The sequence below is a fragment of the Lygodium microphyllum genome, chromosome 13 (genome assembly GCF_053477565.2).
Source record: "Lygodium microphyllum isolate KBCC chromosome 13, Lygodium_microphyllum_v1.1.10, whole genome shotgun sequence".
Classification (NCBI taxonomy): Eukaryota; Viridiplantae; Streptophyta; class Polypodiopsida; order Schizaeales; family Lygodiaceae; genus Lygodium; species Lygodium microphyllum.
Window position 1 is genome coordinate 116,385,298 of NC_141147.1, and position 20,897 is coordinate 116,406,194.

Consider the following 20,897-nt stretch of genomic DNA (forward strand, 5'->3'; position numbering starts at 1 on the left):
ACCGATGAGGCAACATAATTACAGCAAAAATGACACTAGCCTAAACAAGCTGCTCTAGGATTGGGTAGATTTGAGGCTCTTTATAATTCAGCATTAGGTGCAACCCAAGTGCATTGTAGTAGGAATCTCAATAAATTGTGGCATTGTATCAAATGTCTTTCAACAGACTAGGACTCTCTCTCTCTCTCTCTCTCTCTCTCTCTCTCTCTCTCTCTCATATAAAGTTGAGAAACCTTTTCGAATGCAAATATCAAATATTCAACTCTACCTTAACGCACAAATGAAGACTAGCTACATCAAGTCTTTAACGTATATGATGTATCAAGTCTTTTACCTTTACAATGTGTGATATACCACGTGGCACTTTGTGGACAGTTATAACTTTCAATTACACAAATACAGCATCAGAAAACCTCCCTTTGCAAAACAACAATTTATACACAAGTAGCTCAGTGTAGAGAATAATATACATTTTACTACCTTCTCAATTTCATCAAAGAATAACTAAACCGTCCAAGGAAACTGTGAGCTAGCTCTGGTATGAGTAAGATAGTCTAACATTTGTCAAGAAATAAATCAGCCTCTGGCAGGTACCTGCAGGTGCAAAAATCATCTAAATACTCGAATGTAAATAAAGAGTTTGCCAGCATTAGGTGCTGACTCTGACCCTAGCAAAGATTAAAATAATCTCTAAACGATGCATCAAACCCTGAACACACCAAAATTACAAACATACCACAACCCCAATTACTTTCCAGGTGGTATGGGACCAATATGGTAAGAATCTAGACAGGTTCACAATCCACCAGCCTACATACCAAAACCTTGAACAACTGGAGCAGAAGCTTTCTACAAACACATGCTTCAGGACCTTCCCTGAACCTTAAGCTGAACAGCATCCCACCTTCTTAGTTGCAGTAGCATCATTATTGCCAACACTAATTGTTTGACCTTGGCTAGGCACAGCTGCAGGATCCTCTCCTACATCAAGAGCTTTCTTACTAACCACCCTGTAAATCTGGGTAAGGACCTGTTTGAATGCATTCTCTACATTTGTTGATTCCAAGGCAGATGTCTCCATAAAATAAAGGCTCTCTCTCTCTGCAAATGACTGACCATCCTCAGTTGAGACAGCTCGAAGGTGCCGCAGGTCTGATTTGTTTCCAACAAGCATGACCACAATATTTGTGTCAGTGTGATCCTTCAGTTCTTTCAACCATCTTTCCACATTTTCAAATGTGACATGCCTTGTTATGTCATACACCAACAATGCACCAACAGCACCACGATAGTAAGCACTTGTGATGGCTCTATACCTGCAGTTTTTCCACGGTAAAATTTTTTCAGAAGCCACAGCTGGTATGCCAATCTTTTCATCCTAACAAATCCAAGATTTAAAAAAAGACATGATAAATGTAAGCATCAAAGCCATGCAGAAGTTAAGAGATCAACTGCATGGAACATCAAAGAAACAGCAAAAACACAGAACCAGCATTACAAAGCAGGGGGGTTGGGCTTTTTTGGTTTTTGTTGGTGGTGGTGTGGGGAGCGTGTGTGTGTGTGCACTGGTGATTTGGGGGGGGTGGGACCCTCTGAAGGACCAAGGTATCTTAACTAAATATTATACCCATCATCCAAGCTTGTAGCTTTCAAGTCTATTAAAGTCTATTGCTTTGAGAGTCTTCTATGAACAGAACAACACATCATGTGTATCTTACCTGCCCATCCCACTCAGGCCCGGTGTTTCCAGCCTTGCATTTTCTCAGTCTCCACAGTTCACGTTTTTTAACCTATACAGCAGCACTCCACAGTTCAGGTTTTTTCACCTATACAGCAGCACACCCAGTTTTGACTTCCGAAACTGCCCTCTGATCATGTGTTTCTGCCCCATGCTCTGACCCCTACTGCCCAAACACATGGTACCTCCCTCTTCACTAGTATCCTTGTTAGCAGAGTCATGTGGTCTTACACAATCATCTCCTGCCTGTAAGCCTCAATTTGAGTCAGATGGGGACGTTAGGAGCTCTGACACTCAGTCCATCATGTGTTTTGACCAAGGAGGCAGCCCTGTGTAGAGCATGCATTTCTTTTCCAATCAGTTTTAGGTATGTTCATACTGGCTGGTTATTTTTCCAGCTCAGTGCATTTCTTTTTCAGTGGCAAGAGGCTGCATTTACACTGGCCAAATGAGGTGACCAGCATTTCCTGATTGTGACGACACTTTTATGATTATTTTATTGATTTTGTCAGGTCAGCAAACATTTATGCCACTCACCAGGCAGCAATCTCCTAGTTTCCAATATTTACAGCTATTTATAGCCTGCCTCCACTTGGCTGCCCATTATTCACGCGTTTTCTAATACAAATTTTGGCACACATTGACATTCAAGGATTCTCCTCCATCTTTCAGTGCTGCCTTCCGTCATCAGCCTGATCCAGTGCCCTGGCTAATGCCTTGGGCTACACGCAAGAACTGATCCATCCTCTTTGTGTTCAGCATTCATTAGGAGTTCATCAGTACAGATTTTCTTTTTCCATTCTCTTCTTTCATTGCAGTATTTGTCACAAGGACATGAAATTTTATTGCTTTGCTTAGCATTGGATTAAAAGTTAATCAAATGTGATAATGTGACTTGCACATGTGAGATGCAAGTCAATTATTTCACAATGTGGGACCTAGGACCCCAAAATATTAGTTGGTGCCAAAGACAAAAGTTATAATAAGTTATGCCTGACAGGTACTAAGTGGTACCCGTTGTCAGATTATGGCCTAGACCAATTTATTAGCCACTAATGTCAATGGTGACATTAGAGACTAGGCATTAGGTATTAATTAATTAATTGATTAATGTCAATCTTAGGGTCAATAGCTACTCAGGGATACTTGGAAGACCAAGCCAATTTAATTATTGGGTGGTGGAATTGATTTTCTAACACTAGAATAATTATTTAAATAATTTTTAAAATTAATATTCTAAAAATTAATTTAATAGGCTGGATAATGCTTGGATAATGGGATTAGAAAGTTGCCACTTGGAAAACCGTGCCTATACAAGTGGAAAAAACGTTTTTAGAGATTGATTGAAGTAAATTCCAGCCATTGTGAGAGAGGAGGAGGCTATTAGAGAGCAAGAAGAGGCAATTGATGTGACTTGCAATCACCAGGGTTCAGTCTTGCAGCATGTGAGAGAAGTTTGGAGTCTTTGGAGCCCTTTAGTAGAAGGTGACAATAGCCCAAGGTCCTTCTGGTGCAAATGACAATATACAAGAGGGGACAGTTGTCTTTCTGGTGGTCCTAAGCTATAGGTGATAGTTTCCATGGCTGTTTGAGCATGGCAGCACAAGAATTTCAACATTTCTCACTATGAAACTTTGAAATTTCTCTCTCTACAACATTCTCTCTCATCCCCCAATCATTTCTCAAATTATCTTAGCACTTTTCAGCAATTTGAGCTATCAAAGGAAAGAAATTTCAATCAATCTCTGCTGTAAACCCTAATTTACAGCAAAAATTAGAGTTTTGGCAGCCATCTCACGATGCGTGCTCAAAATTGAGGACCTAGGACTTGAATTCATACATTTGAAATTAAAGAGTTTTAAGAAGATTCAAGAGGCTAGCCAACCAATACCAAATTTGCGGCTGAATTTGTGCTTCAAGGAGCAAGGTAAAGGCCAATCCTCGAGCAAACCAAGGGGCAAATTGGTTTGGAGGCTTACTGGTTAGTTTTGATAGCAAGAGACACATTAGTGGAGGAGATCAAAGGAGGATCTCAATTGTACTCTTTCCATTTGCAATATAAAATAAAGAACTATTGCAAGGGATGCCAATTCTGAGGCTAACAAGGTGTCCAATGTTCAAGATTAAAGTGGTAAAGTGTGCGTTTTCGGTTTATGTGAATTTTATATTTGCTATAATTAGTGCTAAATCAAGTTATTTACCACTCTATCCAAGGAGGAAGACTGGTTTAGTATTTTTCTTCCCTTCTCTCTCAATCTTTGTGTTTCCTCTTCCATTGCACACTCTAATAATCCCCTCTATGCAATCTTCAATGTCATTCTTCAATTATTGTTCTACCAATTCTACCATCTTGACTTTCATCCAATAGAGCAAGAGGATTGAGTCAAGTCTTCTTTCCAAACACTTCCTTCAGGAGTCTAATGCTTATACAAAGTGGTTCCTTAACAAGATCCATTTCACAGTGGAGCAATCTCTTCTAATCCACTTGTCCTTAACTTCACCACATTTTTATCATCAAGTGGATTGTGGACTATCTACAATCTTTGACTAACTCTAGAGTTCTATTCCACAATGGAGTAATTTGTTCCAAAATCCAAACCACTTGTCCTTGACTTCACCACCTTTTTATCATCAAATGGACAGCAAAACAGTTATGAGCTTCGACCAACACAAAATAGGTCCCATTGGTGATTGAACACGTCACGAAGTAGCTCTTGAACTCTCGCCTCTTGCATTTGATAACTCTCCAACCCTCTACTCACCCTGAAGGTTCAAGTTATTGTAGCTCTTCAATATCCACTTCTACAAGAGAGAATAGGAGTGGTCGCCATCAAGGCTTGGTTTATAGTGCCTCTACAATACCCAATTCTACAACAATCACCCTCAAGGTTTGAGTTACGGTGGCTCTTCAATACCAATTCTATAATAGTGAATGAAAGTGTAGCAGCCCAATATTGGGTCTCCTTCTCAACCATTCACTCCCATCTATATGTCACCATCTTGAGTCCCTTGCATTTCCCTCAATTGTTCCCTTTGCACGCTTAGGTACACAAAAAAAAAATGAATCGTGCGACCCAAAGCAGGCAATTTGCCAACTTTACAAATTTCTCGCTAAGTTCTATCTAAGAGTACCATACCCAACTTTGGTCATCCACATGGTAAACTACTTCATCTTGACTAGGTCTTTTAATGACCCTTTCATTCGGCATTCAAACCTTTGAACTACTGTTGACCAACCAAAGTCATTAAGTGCATCGACAAGTAATTTTATTGCATTAATTTCTCATTTTGGTCTCCATTTACAATCCCAAAAAGGATTTATTTACATTATTTGCCATTTATTAGTATCCGAGCACGACATGAGACAACTTGGGCACCATGGTCCATCCGAGACAATTCAATGTTTCACGTGCCTATAAATAGGACATGGGTATTATTGTCTACACTCATCTCCCATTCATTCTACACACTCCTCACACTTTCATTCATTCTTCATCACTCCTCTCTCTAACTCCCGCTGGATAGTACCCCACTCAAGTGGCTATTGCTGCTGCCCACCTCAACTGGAGCTGCCTCCTCCCCCCACCTTAACTGTATGCCTGCATTTTTTGCAGCAAACAACCACATACTCTCCATATTGTTGCCTTTCAAGTCGTCGAGCATCCAAACACCTTTATACAACTACCACATTTGTTAGCAATGTAGTCAGCTCGTGAGTAAGTCTAGGATGTGCCTTAGTGGGACAAGCATTACTAAGTATTTTAGACAGTTTTTTATTGTCATTATGATGATTATTTGGCATTTATTACTGGCTGACCAGCATTAAATGACAAGTGACCTAATCTGAAACCAACCTTCCTTCTTGGAATGGGTGGTGATAACCTGATTTAAGAGTTAATTACAGCAATAAATAAATGCACATAAAATGAATTACACACTTTACCATAACACTCTTGGACAGTAGACACCCTATTGGCCCCAAAATTGGCACCCCTTGCGGTATTTCTTTAGCTTTCATTCAATTGGAAGGAGTACAACTTTGAGATTCTTCAATCTCCTCCTACTAACCAATTGCTCTTGCTGTCATAAATGACCAGCAAGCCTTTTGGGTCATTTGCCCCTTGATTCACCCAAGACTTCTTCTCCAATTCGACCCTTGGCTAACCAAATGCTGCCACAAATCAATTTGCGATGGGCTGGCTCCTGAAATCCCTTGATAATCTTCAATTATCAGCTGCTGATTTCAGTCCCTTGAGCCTTCAAACTCTGACACGGATCCCAAGGTGGCTGCTAAACCCTAATTTCTGCTGTAAATTAGGGTTTACTGCAGAAATTACAGATCAACCCACCAAAAATGGTTGAAATCTCCTCCGAATGGCTGAGAATTGCTGAGAATGACTGAGCATAGGCTGAAGGAGATGAAAGAATGCTGTAGAGAGAGAAAATTCTAAGATTTGTCACGAAGAACTGATCAAAATCAGCTGCTGCCCTGCTGTACCAGCCCCAAACGGATGCACCAACAACAATAGGTCCATAGGAGCATCAGAGACTGTGATCTTCAGGAGAAAGTGCATCAACAACAATTGCCAGCTTCCCAAGGTCAAGAATAGGCAATCTCCATCACCAAAATGGTCTCCAATGGTTGGGAAATGGCCCCAAAAGCTATCAGCAACAGTCCAACACCTCTTCCCAACAGCTCCAAAATGAAAAAAACGAGATTTCCCTCTCACTTCAGCCCTGTTTAGCCTTTCCCCCACTTGCATGGGAAAGTTTTGCCAAGTGGCAGCTTTCTTAATCCATTTTCAGTAATTTCCAGCCATTTAATCAATTTTCAGAATTAATTAATTCTGAAAATCAATTCAACCTTTAATCCATGCCCAAAAAATTGACCTTGCCCATCCAAAAATTAGTTCACTAGGCCATTTGCAACCCGAAGTGGTCCCATGCATTAATTGAACCTTGGACAAGCCCATTAATTAATGCCTAGTCCCTAGTGTCATCACTGACATTTAATGGCCAATTAATGGTCCTAGGGGGAAACTGACACCAAAATTCACCTAGAATCTAACAAGTGTAACTTGTTACAACTTTTGCCTTTGACACCCATCTTTTTTACAGGTCCTTCAACCTTCAACTATGAAAAAGTAGCTTGCACCTCGCATGTGCAACACATGTGCATCTTTTAATTGCACATTTGATTAATCCTTTAATCAAATGTCAATTAAACATAAGCAACGCATCAAATTTTCACATCCTCGTGACATAATCACATTATTGGCATATTTTTTGCCTTTAGATTCTAGCTCCCTCCTCCACAATCAATCATTCACCGCTTACAAATTCCAATGCAAGGTCTTGTTGGAGAAAGGGGAGCTAGTGCCGGTGCCCATGCAGCCAACAACTCACTGTTATATGTGACTATCTCGTGTTTGGAATATGGATTCCATTTCCCGAGCACATCTTTAAGTTCTCCTTTGCACGGTTCTTTTGTTTTCTCTTGTATCTCTCTTTTATCTTGTGTTCAGCAATTTATTTTAGTATCCTTCTATGCTTCCATTGCTACATCCACTTCTCACATGGTATCAAATTTCAAGATCTACATTTGCATTGCTGTTTTCTGCTGATTACTTACTATCTATGTTTGTTGTAGCTGGGACTTTTCAGCCATCGCACCTTTGCTATTTGCTACCGCAATCATCTTCCAAGCTGCATTGACTGCATTTAATGCTATTGCTGCCTGCATTTTCTGATTGTCTGCATTATTTTTACTGCTGGCAACCGCATTTAATGCCTCCTCATCTGTGTTTTGATCTATGGCATTTGCGTTTAAAGTATTTACATCTCCTAAAGGTTGGGTAACATGGTTTTTCAGCGTTTGTCTGCCTTTGATTAGCTGATTCTTTCCAATTTTTGCAGACTTCAGGATCTCAATAATGCATGTGAACTCCATTTAGTACTGTCTCTTTCCTATCTCTTTCTATCCTCTCCAAATGGCTCCCCCCTACTATTCTACTAATGACAAAACTTCACAACCCTGATTACTTACTCTAGAGTGCTATATTATGAAAGCATGGTTTGTGTAGAAGCAGCTATGGTATGTTATTTCTCGAGCTATTGAGCCCCACTCCTCTTCCTGTTTGTGTAGAAGCAACTATGGTATGTTGTTCCTGGAGCTATTGAGCATCCTAAGTGCCCCACTCCTCTTCCTATTGATTTCAATGAGAACAACCATCAGTATTTGGTACAATGACAGGATGTACCACTTTAGGTTCAGATAATATATAAAGTACAAGAGTGTAGGCGTGTGTTCACACCCAAACATCATGAAACGCCGATGAGCATTTATTCGCAACAACCTCCCACCTAAAGGCAATGTGCTTCAAGATAGAGAAAAGAATCAACTAAGTCTATATATGTACAAAGTTGAAATACACATATACTATCCAACCCCCATCATCTGGCAACAATGAGCAAACCGCTCTGCTGGAAGACCCTTCATGAGAAGGCCTATACGGTTATCATCTATATGTATCTTGACAAGCTCAATGCTCTTGCTGTCAAGTACATCCCTGATAAAATGATACTTCACCTGTATGTGCTTTGTCTTTACGTGAAAGACAGGATTCCATGCTAGCATGATAACACTCTGACTGTCACAATGGAGGATAGGAACCTCTGTAATACCAAGCTCTCTCACCGAACGTAAAAGCCATAAAGCCTCTTCGCATGCCTTAGTGGCAGCCACATACTTTGCCTCTATAGTAGACAATGCAACACACTTTTGTAGCCTAGATATCCTAGAGACTACTCCATCTATGAGCGTGAACACATATCCTGAAGTAGACTTCCTGCAATCAGAATGACCAGCATAGTTTGCATCCGTGAAGCCAACAACAGATGACTTCTACTTACCAAAGCAGATACACAAATCCTTTGTGCCCTTAAGGTATCTCATGATACCCTTCATTGCTTCCCAATGGTTTTGGCCAAGATATGCCATGTATTTGCTAACCACTCCCACTGTAAATGCAATGTCAGGACGTGTAGCAACCATAACGTACATCAAGCTACCAACAGTTAAAGCATAAGGTAACTTGGTCATTTCAGCCTTTCCATCATCAGATGTAGAGCTATCATCTGCACTAAGTTTCACATATGGAGGCAATGGTACACCAATGGCTTTCCCCCCCTCCATATTGAAACGCTGCAAAACCTTAGTAACATACTCCTACTTTGACAGATAAAGAAAACCCTTCTATTTGTCCCTGAGTATACGCATGCCAAGAATGTGATTGGCCTCACCAAGATCCTTCATATCAAAGCTATTGTGTAAACTCTGCTTCCAAGAGTCCAAGGCATGAACATTCCTGCCTGCAATCAACGTGTTAAACCAAGAGAATAAAACGGACATTTGCTGTCTTCTTGGTGTATAAGCAGTTATCAATTTGAGAGTAATGGAATCCCTAAGATTGCATAAATGTATCAAATTTATGATACCATTCGTATGGTGCCTATTTTAGCCTATACAAACTCTTGTTGAGTTTACATACCATGTGCTCTTGCCCCTTTGTAACAAAACCCTTAAGTTGCTACATATAGATCTCCTCGTGTAGATCACCATGTAAGAAAGATGTTTTTGCATCCATCTGTATGAGTTCCATATCTTCATATGCAACCAAGCCCAAGATGGTTTGCAAAGCAGTCATTTTGACTATAAGAAAAAAGATTTCATCAAAATCAATTCCATGTTCTTGCTTGTATCCTTTAGCAACCAGTCGTGCCTCGTACTTTAGCAAAGAACCAGAAGTAACTTTCATTTTGTAAACCCATTAGCATGGTAGCACTTTTTGCCCTTTAGGCAAATGCACCAAATCCCAAGTGTCATTTTTCATGAGAGATTCCCATCTCTAACAGCATTGCCTTATGCCATTTTTTACTGTCTTTTCTGTCCATTGCTTTCCGGAAGCATGACGGCTCACCACAATCTGTCAACATGACATAATCAACCATATAATTGACACCAAGAAAAAACCTATATGGCTGTCGTTGCACTCTAGTCGACCTACGGATCCAATGGTCAAGATTTGTTGGCTATTCAACTAGCAAATCTGCACTAACAGCTTGTTGTTCTACAAGTTCAGCATGTTATACAGTTGGTTCTTGTTGTTCCAAAGGCATTTGTTCTTGTTGAATTTGTGGTACATGATGGGTAAGATCTTGCTAATCATTTTCAACATTATTCCCTACATTTTCAAGGACATTTATAGCATGTATTTGCTGCTATATATTGGGCATTATTTGTTGTCCTGTCGGTACATCCTCCCTGAATACAACCCTTCTAACCTCCTCTATCTTTTCGGGCTGTTTATGCATGCGATCTTCCCGGAAGATAAGATCATTGCTACATACTACTTTTCTTTTCTCGAGATCCCATAATCGATACCCCATCTCACCTTCATCACCATATCCTAGAAAACAAGTTTGTTGTGTTCTTCCTTGTGGATGTGCACAAATGCCTCGCAACCAAACACTCTCAAGTGAGCATACAAAGGTGGCTTGCTCGACCACGCTTCTCTCCAAATACCTAATTGGTGATCGATTAATCAAGTGTACGGACCTTGTCTTGAATGGTCAAAATCCATGAGGTAAAGCAGCATGTGATAGCGTTGTATGGACCTTGTCTTGAATGGTCCTTTTCATATGCTCTACAACACCATTTTGGGGTGGATTTTGAGGGGTGGTGAGCTCCCTTTTAATCCCTTTGCTATCACAAAGGTCTTGAAAGGCTTTGGATACATATTCCCCACCATTGTTAGAGCAAAGACACTTTAATGTCTTGCTAGCCTGATTTTCAACAAGTGCAATGAATTTTTTAAATTTATCCAAGGCCTCATCATGTAGATCTCCTCATGTAGATTACCATGTAAGAAAGATGTTTTTGCATCCATCTGTATGAGTTCCATATCTTCAGATGCAACCAAGCCCAAGATGGTTCGCAAAACAATCATTTTGACTATAAGAAAAAAGATTTCATCAAAATCAATTCCATGTTCTTGCTTGTATCCTTTAGCAGCCAGTCATGCCTTGTACTTTGGCAAAGAACCAGAAGTGACTTTCATTTTGTTAATCCATTTGCATGGTAGCACTTTTTGCCCTTTAGGCAAATGCACCAAATCCCAAGTGTCATTTTTCATGAGAGATTCCCATCTCTAATAGCATTGCCTTATGCCATTTTTTACTGTCTTTTCTGTCCATTGCTTTCCGGAAACATGACGACTCACCACAATCTGTCAACATGACATAATCAACCACATAATTGACACCAAGAAAAAACCTATATGGCTGTCTTTGCACTCTAGTCGACCTACGGATCCAATGGTCAAGATTTGTTGGCTGTTCAACTAGCAAATCTGCACTAACAGCTTGTTGTTCTACAAGTTCAGCATGCTATACAGTTGATTCTTGTTGTTCCAAAGGCATTTGTTCTTGTTGAATTTGTGGTACATGATGGGCAAGATCTTGCTAATCATTTTCAACATTATTCCCTACATTTTCAAGGACATTTATAGCATGTATTTGCTGCTATATATTGGGCATTATTTGTTGTCCTATCGGCACATCCTCTCTGAACACAACCCTTCTAACCTCCTCTATCTTTTCGAGCTGTTTGTGCATGCGATCTTCCCGGAAGATAAGATCATTGCTATATACTTTTCTTTTCTCGAGATCCCATAATCGGTACCCCATCTCACCTTCATCACCATATCCTAGGAAATAAGTTTGTTGTGTTCTTCCTTGCGGATGTGCACAAATGCCTCGCAACCAAACAATCTCAAGTGAGCATACAAAGGTGGCTTGCTCGACCACGCTTCTTGAGGGACTCCCCCCCCCCCTCCAAATACGTAATTGGTGATCGATTAATCAAGTATATGGACCTTGTCTTGAATGGTCAAAATCCATGAGGTAATGTAACCGGCCTGTTCACTGGGAAGGCCAGCAGTGTACAACCAAAATATATAAATGCTTTTACCCAATTCACAGTCACCCACTTTACCTAAACTTAAAGACACAGAATCAAGAAGAAATACAGGAAGCTAGACTGCTCCTGATGCAACACAGACACCCTGTTGGCCCCTAAGTCAGGCGCCCCTTGCGGTATTTCTTTATTTTTAAAGAGAGAAAGTACAATGGACTGCCTTTCACCTATTCTGGGTGAAATTTGACAGCATAACAATACAATTACTGACCCAAAACAAGTTGACCAAGAGGGGAAACTCTGCTCAAGTCTGAAACTTCTGGTAGGAGTGCAGAGTTGACCATTTCAGTCTGCTGTAATTACTGGTTCAGACCTGTTCTGAAACCTGTTTTCAACTCATACTGTTCCCTGTACTGTTCAGCCCACTGTAATTACTGGTTCAGACCTGTTCTGAAACCTGTTTTCAGCTCATACTGATCCCTGTACTGTTCTGCATCATCTGTATCAAGTGCCCCTTGATTCTGACATCAATTGGGCCCTGAAATACCCTCTGAACAGTCCAGAATCAGTTCTGGTTTAGTGCTGTTTCAGACACTTGCTTGGTGAGGTTACCACCCTCACCTGCTCCTGCTTGTGGGCAGCAAACAACTGCTCCTGTTCCTCGAGAAAAGAGGCTCTTGCCTCATGCAAAAACAGCATATTCCACACAGCTATACCTGAATCAGCAGAAAAGCCCTTGACTCTGAAGCATAACCATACTGTCTGGGAGAGAGAAAGAGAAAGTAGGGAGCAAGCTCCACCCTCTGTGCATCATAGAGAAGGTAGACCAGCTCTCCATCTGCAACTGTTCCTCTTTTTTTTCACAAATGAGCCCCCAATCCTCAAAAAACTGCACGCCAGCCCTCTTTAAAGAGGTAAGTGCACCAATTTGTGCCAAATGGCAACACTGGAAGATATTTCCCGTTCTAACCTTCCGGTCTAAAATTCTCCATGCTCGGTGCAGAATTTGACCTCGGCACAGACCAGAGGATTAATCCTCGTGCAAAAACAAAGATAATGACGCGAACAAATTCTAAGGTCCAAAAATAGTAACTCCCTAAATTTTAGGAGTTGCTTCCATTGCATCCCACTAGTCTTCTGACCATCTTTGCAGACTATGGCTACATCCAAATTTGCAATGTAGCTCAACTGAAAGTGAATTTCCACTGATGACCCCACATGAACTAATCTCTTGGAGATTTGTCCATCTTCACTTTGAACTAGTCTCTTCCAGGCTAGCTCTTCAGCACACTTGTCCATATACACTTTCACAAGTCTCTTCCGGGCTTGTACGGGATCTTAACTGTCCAGTCTTGACTCACTAGACATTCCTGTCCGTTTCACATGCTGGCCATGCAACTCAAGCGTTTAGATTTCAAGAGGGATCCTTCCAAAAAGAAAAACCAAATAAAATATGTAATAAAGAAATCAGCAAAAGGGTACTAGTTGTCACAGTCTTGTGACAGGTAAAGTAGCATGTGATAGCGTTGTACAAACCTTGTCTTGAATGGTCCTTTTCATATGTTCTACAACACCATTTTGGGGTGGATTTTAAGAGGTGGTGAGCTCCCTTTTAATCCCTTTGCTATCACAAAGGTCCTGAAAGGCTTTGGATACATATTCCCCACCATTGTTAAAGCAAAGACACTTTAATGTCTTGCTAGCCTGATTTTCAACAATTGCAATGAATTTTTTAAATTTATCCAAGGCCTCATCTTTGCGACGGATTGGATAAACTCATACTTTGCATGTAAGCATCATCAACAAAGGTAATGAAATACTTCTTTTTCCCTAGAGATAACTCTGGCATTTGACATACATCTGAATGTACCAACTCTAAGGATGAAGACTTTAGAGAAAGATTTCTTATGTGACATTTGAGCATGCTTACCATAAATACAATGATCACACTGTTCAAAATCAACATACCTAAAAGACTTGCCCAAGAAAGAGAGCACTTTCATTTCAGTTTGACTCATGTGTCCCAACCGGCTATGCCACAAAGAAACACATGGTTGCTCGGTTATGGCGACTACATGGTCACACAAACTAGATACAAACAAAGGATACAAGGTATCACTTTTGAAGCCCTTCGCAAAAATACAAGAGCCCTTACAAATTTTCCATTTGCTATCCCCAAAGACCGTGTGATAGCCTTTATCATCTAGATGCCTTGTGCTTATCAAGCTCTTCTTGAGCTGAGGTACATGCCCCACATTATGCAAGACAAACACGGAGCCATGTTGAAATTCCAATTTTACACTACCAATGCCTACAATTTTACATGCATAGTTATCCCCCAAGTGAACAACACCACGTACACCACCATTGTAGTCAAAAAACCACCCATGATGTGATGTAACATGAAAGGATGTACCTGAATCAAGTATCCAAGTGTGCATGTCATCCTCAGAATCAACAATCAATGCATGTGCACTCAAAGAAAAATAAAGAAGTACATCACCATCACTATCACTCTCATGAGTGACTACATTTACCTCTTCTATTTTCACACTACTCATCTTTGCAAGCTAGCTGTCCTTTTTCTCAACCTTGTTGTCTTCAATGTTTTTGTTTCTACCTTTCTCTTTCTTCAATTGAAAATAGTCCCATTTGTAGTGCCCTTTCTTGTCACAACAATGGCACTCCACATTTTTGCAAAGAGACTTGCTACGGGCTCTATTTTCAAAACTGCCCTTTCGCTAAAATCTGCCTCTACTATGCAATGCATTAGAAGACTTGTTTGTTGAATTATTTTGCCTATTGCGTTTTTCCATCAGCAAAGAACTCTCCACATCATAATATAACAGCTGAGCATTTGAGTTACTCAAAGCTGTCCTAAAAGTATCCCAACTTTCAAGCAAAGTGCATAGCAAGAAAGTAGTCTTAAACTCATCATCAATATGGAAATCCAAAGCAATCAGCTAGCTGAAAATTGAGTTGAACTCATTCAAATGTACAAACATGGCTGTACCTTCCTTCATGTGAAACTCCATTAACTTTTTCAGTCAAAAAACCTTGCTGGCTGCAGTTTTCTAAGCATACAATTCTTCGAGCCTTTGCCACATTGCATATGCTAAATTCAGCTTCTCAATGTTAAAGAGCAAGTTGTCTGACACTAAGAGCTCAATGGTTGAGCGTGGAAGCTCATCCAAATCATCCCACTCTTTTTGTTTCACATATTCTCGTTTTATTCCCTTCATTTTGATGGGCTTCATCTGTTTCTTTTGCACCAAGACATTGTAGCACTATTTTTGCCATATTGCAAAATTATATGTGCCCTCAAGCTTCTTGATGTGCAAAAGATTGCTGTTGTCACCATTTCCAACCATAATTGGCAGTACTAAATTAACTCAAGAGTCACCAAATGCAAGCCCAAATGTCACACAAGTAACCACGCTACACTGTAAGTACCAACCAGTAGTGAAAATCTAGAGATTGCAGAAATTTCAGATCTGCAAATAGATTTTCAGAATTAGAGAGTGTCTGTTGCTGCACTCCACAAGCAATTACAGCCACATTTAGAGGCCAAGGCACCAATTACATGCGAAATCCCCAAAATTTGACTGCAATTTCTGCTCCAAAAGCATTCACGAGCACAAATTTGACAATTTCGATCAAAAGCCCCAAATTTTCAAAAGGAAATCCGTCTCCAAATTGCATCAATACATGTATCCAAGTGCATATACCAGGCAACTGTTGCAAAAATTGAAAAAATTTTGCAAAAGCCCCAATTTTCTTAGGTCCGGTGTGCACTAATTTCAATGAAATTAAAGAAATTTCACTAAAATGTGAAAAGCCCCAAAATTTCTCAATAAAATGTGCACCAAATGTGCAATTTTTGAGTCTTATTGTCTTATCCTACATCAAACTCCCCAAATCCAAGAAAAGCCCCAAATTTCTGGGTCAAAATTGCACACTATACTTGTGTATATGAATGCCTGCCAAAGGGGAGAAGGAAATTTTCAGGGATTGAAAAAATGACGAGAAAGAGGAGGTCCGTCGAATCCAGGACTCGACGTGTTGACCTATTCTCGTATGACGTCAGCTCCGTCTACCCACGTGTACCATTAGCTTCGCTTGCCCACATGTGCCATCAACTCACCCGGTGTTTAGTTGCACAGCAACTGTCATAGCCCCATCAATTACTGACTACTCCCGATCGCTTCGCATGTCACCTATGACTTGCGTGCCATTGCCTCCATGTCAACTTCCTTCAGCTCACATGCCGCTTGCTTGGTTGCGTTGACCTGACTGAAGAGTTGACTACTCACCCAACCTACAACTATCCAACTCATGCCTATTCACACTACACCTTGAGAAGCATGCACACCTGAACCGCCTCTTGTTGGCTCTAATGCTAGTTTGATGGCGGACTTGCTAGGATCAAGACAGAGTTCAGGATAGATTGAATGCTGAGTTCGAAAGTAGAAAAAGTGAGTTGAAGGAGTGAGAGCATGACACAATCAGTATTTGGTACAATGACAAGATGTACCACTTTAGGTTTAGATAATATCTGAAGTACAAGAGTGTAGGGGTGCATTAACACCCGAACACTATAAAAGGCACAGGGAGCCTTTATTCCCAACAGTTTGGGCCGAAGAATACTATCCAATCATTTTTTATTCATGTTACACAGGAACACGATCAACTTCGTCACATGTAGTTTGCCCTTCCAAAGGCTCATCATGTGGGGACTATGCTCTACAAACTCCCTCCCAAGTTTGATGGAGTAGCCAATGCTTTGCATGCCAAGACATCATTGACACAGGTGAGCTTTACCCATGTGTCCTCCATGATGCTTGAGCATGAGACATCTTTACGGTTACAAGGGTGGCTTTCCTCCCAATATGGTGGTTCCAATGAGGCATCTGCCACTTCAAGAGGGGTGATAGAAGGACAAAGTCGAAGACCTAATGTTATCATTGTCATACGAAGAGACATTTGTGCAAGGATTGCAAAGAGTTAGTGGCTTCAAGGAAGAAAAAGGAGAAGAAAAAACAACATACGAACTCCTCCACTGAGTCATCTGCCTCCTCTGACTTTGACTTAGATCCTCCTACGAAGGCCAAGATGCGGAAGGGGTTATCTTCTTCAAAGAAGGGCTTGGTAGCCCCTCCTACTGCTTTCTAGTGTTGGTAATGTGACCGCCCCTCACAACTCTCCAATGCCAAAGAGAGAATGTGAGAGGGTGGAGAGGTGGGGCAAGTAAGCCTCATTTATACAAGTTTAAAGGTACATTGGTTCAAGAGAGAGACTTCCCTAATGCATCGACCGAAGTCTAGCAAGTTTTGAGGTCCTAGAGCTAGGATTGACTTCTAGGTTCGTGATGGATTGTTACTTGATAGAGAGCAGAATTGGCTCCTAGACCAAGCTCACATAAGGGGACACTTTGGCGATCTTAGCCAAAGGCAAGGAATCCATGTTCATGTATGCTTAGAAGCATTTTTGACAAAATGGTCATTTATACTACTGCAAGGCATTGTTTGATAGACACAAAGAGTTACAATGATTCTTCTCTATTCTCGAGTTTTGGCATAATCAACATTGACAATCAAGTTCTCTCCGAGGCTCCTTGTTGGTGGCTTCATCACCCGCTGCTTAGGTATCCATGGTCCTATTCTAGTGGTCTTTATTGTATGGCCTATGATGAGTCACTATCATTGTATCATTATATTGTATCAAATCACCCATGACCTAAGAGAGTGTTAGCAGTATAGTCAAGTCATGAGTGAGTTTGGGATGTGCTTTAGTGGAACAAATATTACTGAGTATTATAGGTAGTTTTTAATTGTCATTATGATGCTTATTTTGGCATTTATTGCTGGCCAACTTGATCACATTATTGGCCTATTTTTTTCCATTATATTATGACTCCCTCCTCCATAGACAATCATTTACAACTTGCAAATTCCAATTAGCACATCTCTAAGATCTCCTTGGTAGTGTTCTTGTATTTTCTCTTCTTTCTCTTCTGTCTTGTGTTCTCCGATTTGGTATATAAATTCCAACTAGAACATCTTTGAGTTCTCCTTTGCAATGTTCTTGTGTTTTCCCTTTTCTCTCTCTCTTTTCTTGTATTCAATGGGTTTATTTCACCATCCTTCTATGCTTCCATTACTACATCCACTTCTAACAACATCATCATCGACCATTATGTTGAGAGATCTTCATTGACACTCACATTTTTCCCTCCAATTGGCTGTTCAACAATTAGCTTGACAACACCCATCATCCTAAAGAGATTTCAATATCATCTTTGTCACCAACTACTAAGGACTATATTTTACTCCCTGTGCTACTAACCATTGTCTTCCAAATTCAAACTTTGTCATCCCACTACTCGAAGAACTGCATTTCACTCCCCCATAAAGCATCTCCATCCACAAGTGTTGTCACATGATTATCTAGGACAATGCAATGATCTCCAAGCTCTATTCACCTCAATACCAGTCTTAGAGATGGCCACTCTGAGGCTCACTCATTGTATTAGCATGAAGTGCTCACAATTCATCTTCATTGTCCTGAGTTTGTGAGCTTATGTCACATAGTTTGTCGCACACTCTTCCTCCTACAAACCCTACCGATTCATTGGGTGTATTATCATTCATTCACACGTTCATTAGCGTTCAATATTCCTCATATTGTGTTCTATGTGTTATCATACACTTTGTGTTTTTGTGTTTGTCATTCTATTGCTTTGATCCCTTTGTTTTGTGGTTTTTTCTTTTCTTCTTCTTCTTTCTTTTTTTCTTTTTTCTTTTTTTTTGGGGGAGGGGGGGGGGATATAAGGGGAGAAAAAGAGACTTTGAAGAAGCCCCCTTCATAGGAAACGTTTTCTTTTTTTTAGACAGTGCATTTCCATGCAACTATGAGTAACGTACAACTAGTTTGGTCCATCTCAATTCCAATTTTTTCTCAAATAAGATCATGCCTACATATTCTTCAAGTCATACACATTAGCCAACAATTCCATGTCATAGGTGGCATAATTCATGGCACATGCTACCTTGAGGTACTCACATAATGGCAAAAACAACATTATACCATGAATCTTGAAAGCAAAAATCAATACGAAGGATTCATTGAGATCCAACAATCTCAACAAGTGGGAAGTATAGATGTACAACTCTTGGAAGCTGCTCCATCTCCATCATCCACATCCTCTAGAAGTCTCTTTCTCTGAGTTCTGAGTTTGGCTCTGATTTGCTAATCTACAGCCGATTATGTGATTGAATGTAGTTGTGTGCAAGCTCCTTAATGTAAGGTAGTTTTTGAAAGGGAGTCTAGATGGATGAGGTTAATTTCTAATATGCTTATGGCACATAACAGCATGAGTCATGAAATCAGTAAGCACAGCCTTAACCACAGAACCTGGATGGCACAGAAAGAAATGGCTTGACCAATTTGAGCATAGAATGCTCACAGACAAAATTTTCTGAATTGAGACAGAGCACCTGCAAATAGGCAAACATTTTCTACCTGTCTGGTACAAGACTACAAAGAGCAAAAATATAATTACTCAGCCTACAATGTCCATTGCATACCAAATTCATAAGTAAGAGCAAACTAAAACATTACCACATGCACCCGGTCAAGATCATGTACTCAAATTAGAATGAATTGATATAAAAGATCACTTGGATCCAAACAGCATCTCAATTCAATTTCTGTTCCACATGTCTTTAGTAATCAGCATACAGGAAAGTTTCCATAGATTGGATGAGCACTCGGAACTGTTAATTACGCAAAAAAAAGATCATGGTGATCATTGCTTCTTCAAATACTTGATCAGGATACTAACTGTTTAGACTCCAATCCATTATGTCAATCATAATTCACAGCTCACCCCAATCTAGAGAAATCACTTACACATGACTATTTAAATCAGACTGCATGGAGTCTTGCTTGGCAGATTCCAGAACCGTACATAAAATGTCTGATAATTGCATGTCTTTTGGATCAGTATCACAACTGATTTTGCAAGTTTCAATCTGCTATAAACCACAAGGCTTGTGATAGAGGCAGAGTTATGCTCTCCAGAATCCTTTACTTATTGAACTATGGTACGTGCATTTGATCTGGCCAGGGACAAAACTCAGGCTCAACACTGCCAGAAAGAACTCTATACTTCCGTGACCCATTTTCAGGCAAAAGTCCTCTTCGAGGATAAGAGCTTCAATGTGCAAAAGGGCACTTCCACAATAGCAACAATGGCCAAATTGCATGAGCAACCAGGATCTGCCTGTTTAAATCCACAACCGAACCAGCTGATTCTAAAGGTAAGAGATCTTCAGCTGCGGTGGAACTTATGGGAGACCACATCTATGCAATCAATCAAAGATGAAAAATATTTCCCGGGTGATCAGCAAACTGTCTACTGAATTACAGGCCTAGCTCAAAATGAAGCATCTAAGACATCCGTGAATGATGTTTTCGCGTCGAATAAGCGGAAGCCGTTAAGGTTAAAGTCATTTAATGTTTCAACAGGGCACGAAGCCTGATCACCAGTAAGAGAAAGGCGAACTGGACAACAGAGAGCACGAGCTATACCTTTCTTGGCCGGCGGTGTCCCATATCTGAGCCTTGATCATCTTGTTATCCACATTGATGCTACGAGTGGCGAACTCGACGCCAATGGTGGACTTGGACTCGAGGCTGAACTCATTGCGGGTGAACCTGGAGAGCAGATTGGACTTCCCGACGCCCGAGTCACCGATGAGAACCACCTTGAACAGGTAGTCGTAGTCCTCATCAGATCTGTAGGCCATGGCGATGAAGAAGAACCCGGGTAGATCTGCGATATCCCGGGTAGAAGACACGCACACACACAGCCAGAGAGGACCGAGAAAATATAGACCAAACGGGAGCCCCGGGGACTGGAAAGAGTAAATGCACCTGTGATTGTGACGGACATGAAACTGTCGTTTAATTTTGCACTATCGTGATTTAGGGGTGTTCCCTCACACTATAATTTTCATATTAGCTGCTCCGTGCTTAGATTGATACGATGCTTCGCACTTGGATGTGCCCTAGCTGTTCCTACACCCCGTTGTCTATCCAGAGCAAGATGGTGTGCAAGGCACGGGACAGATATGGCAAAAGATAATTGGATGGGATCTTGTTCATTCAAGCTTAATTTTG

General features: G+C 40.6%; 1 protein-coding gene across 1 annotated transcript; it reads right to left on the reverse strand.

The window, feature by feature from the left end:
• Positions 1-584: 584 nt before the first annotated feature.
• LOC148027100 (ras-related protein RABA1f-like) lies at positions 585-20,660 on the reverse strand. The gene is made up of 2 exons (XM_087691634.1): positions 20,307-20,660; positions 585-1,316 (listed from the first exon to the last, which is right to left on the reverse strand). The coding sequence occupies exons 1-2, from the start codon at positions 20,522-20,524 to the stop codon at positions 884-886; spliced, it is 651 nt and encodes a 216-aa protein (XP_087547760.1). The 5' UTR covers positions 20,525-20,660; the 3' UTR covers positions 585-883.
• Between the last annotated feature and the right edge of the window lie 237 nt (positions 20,661-20,897).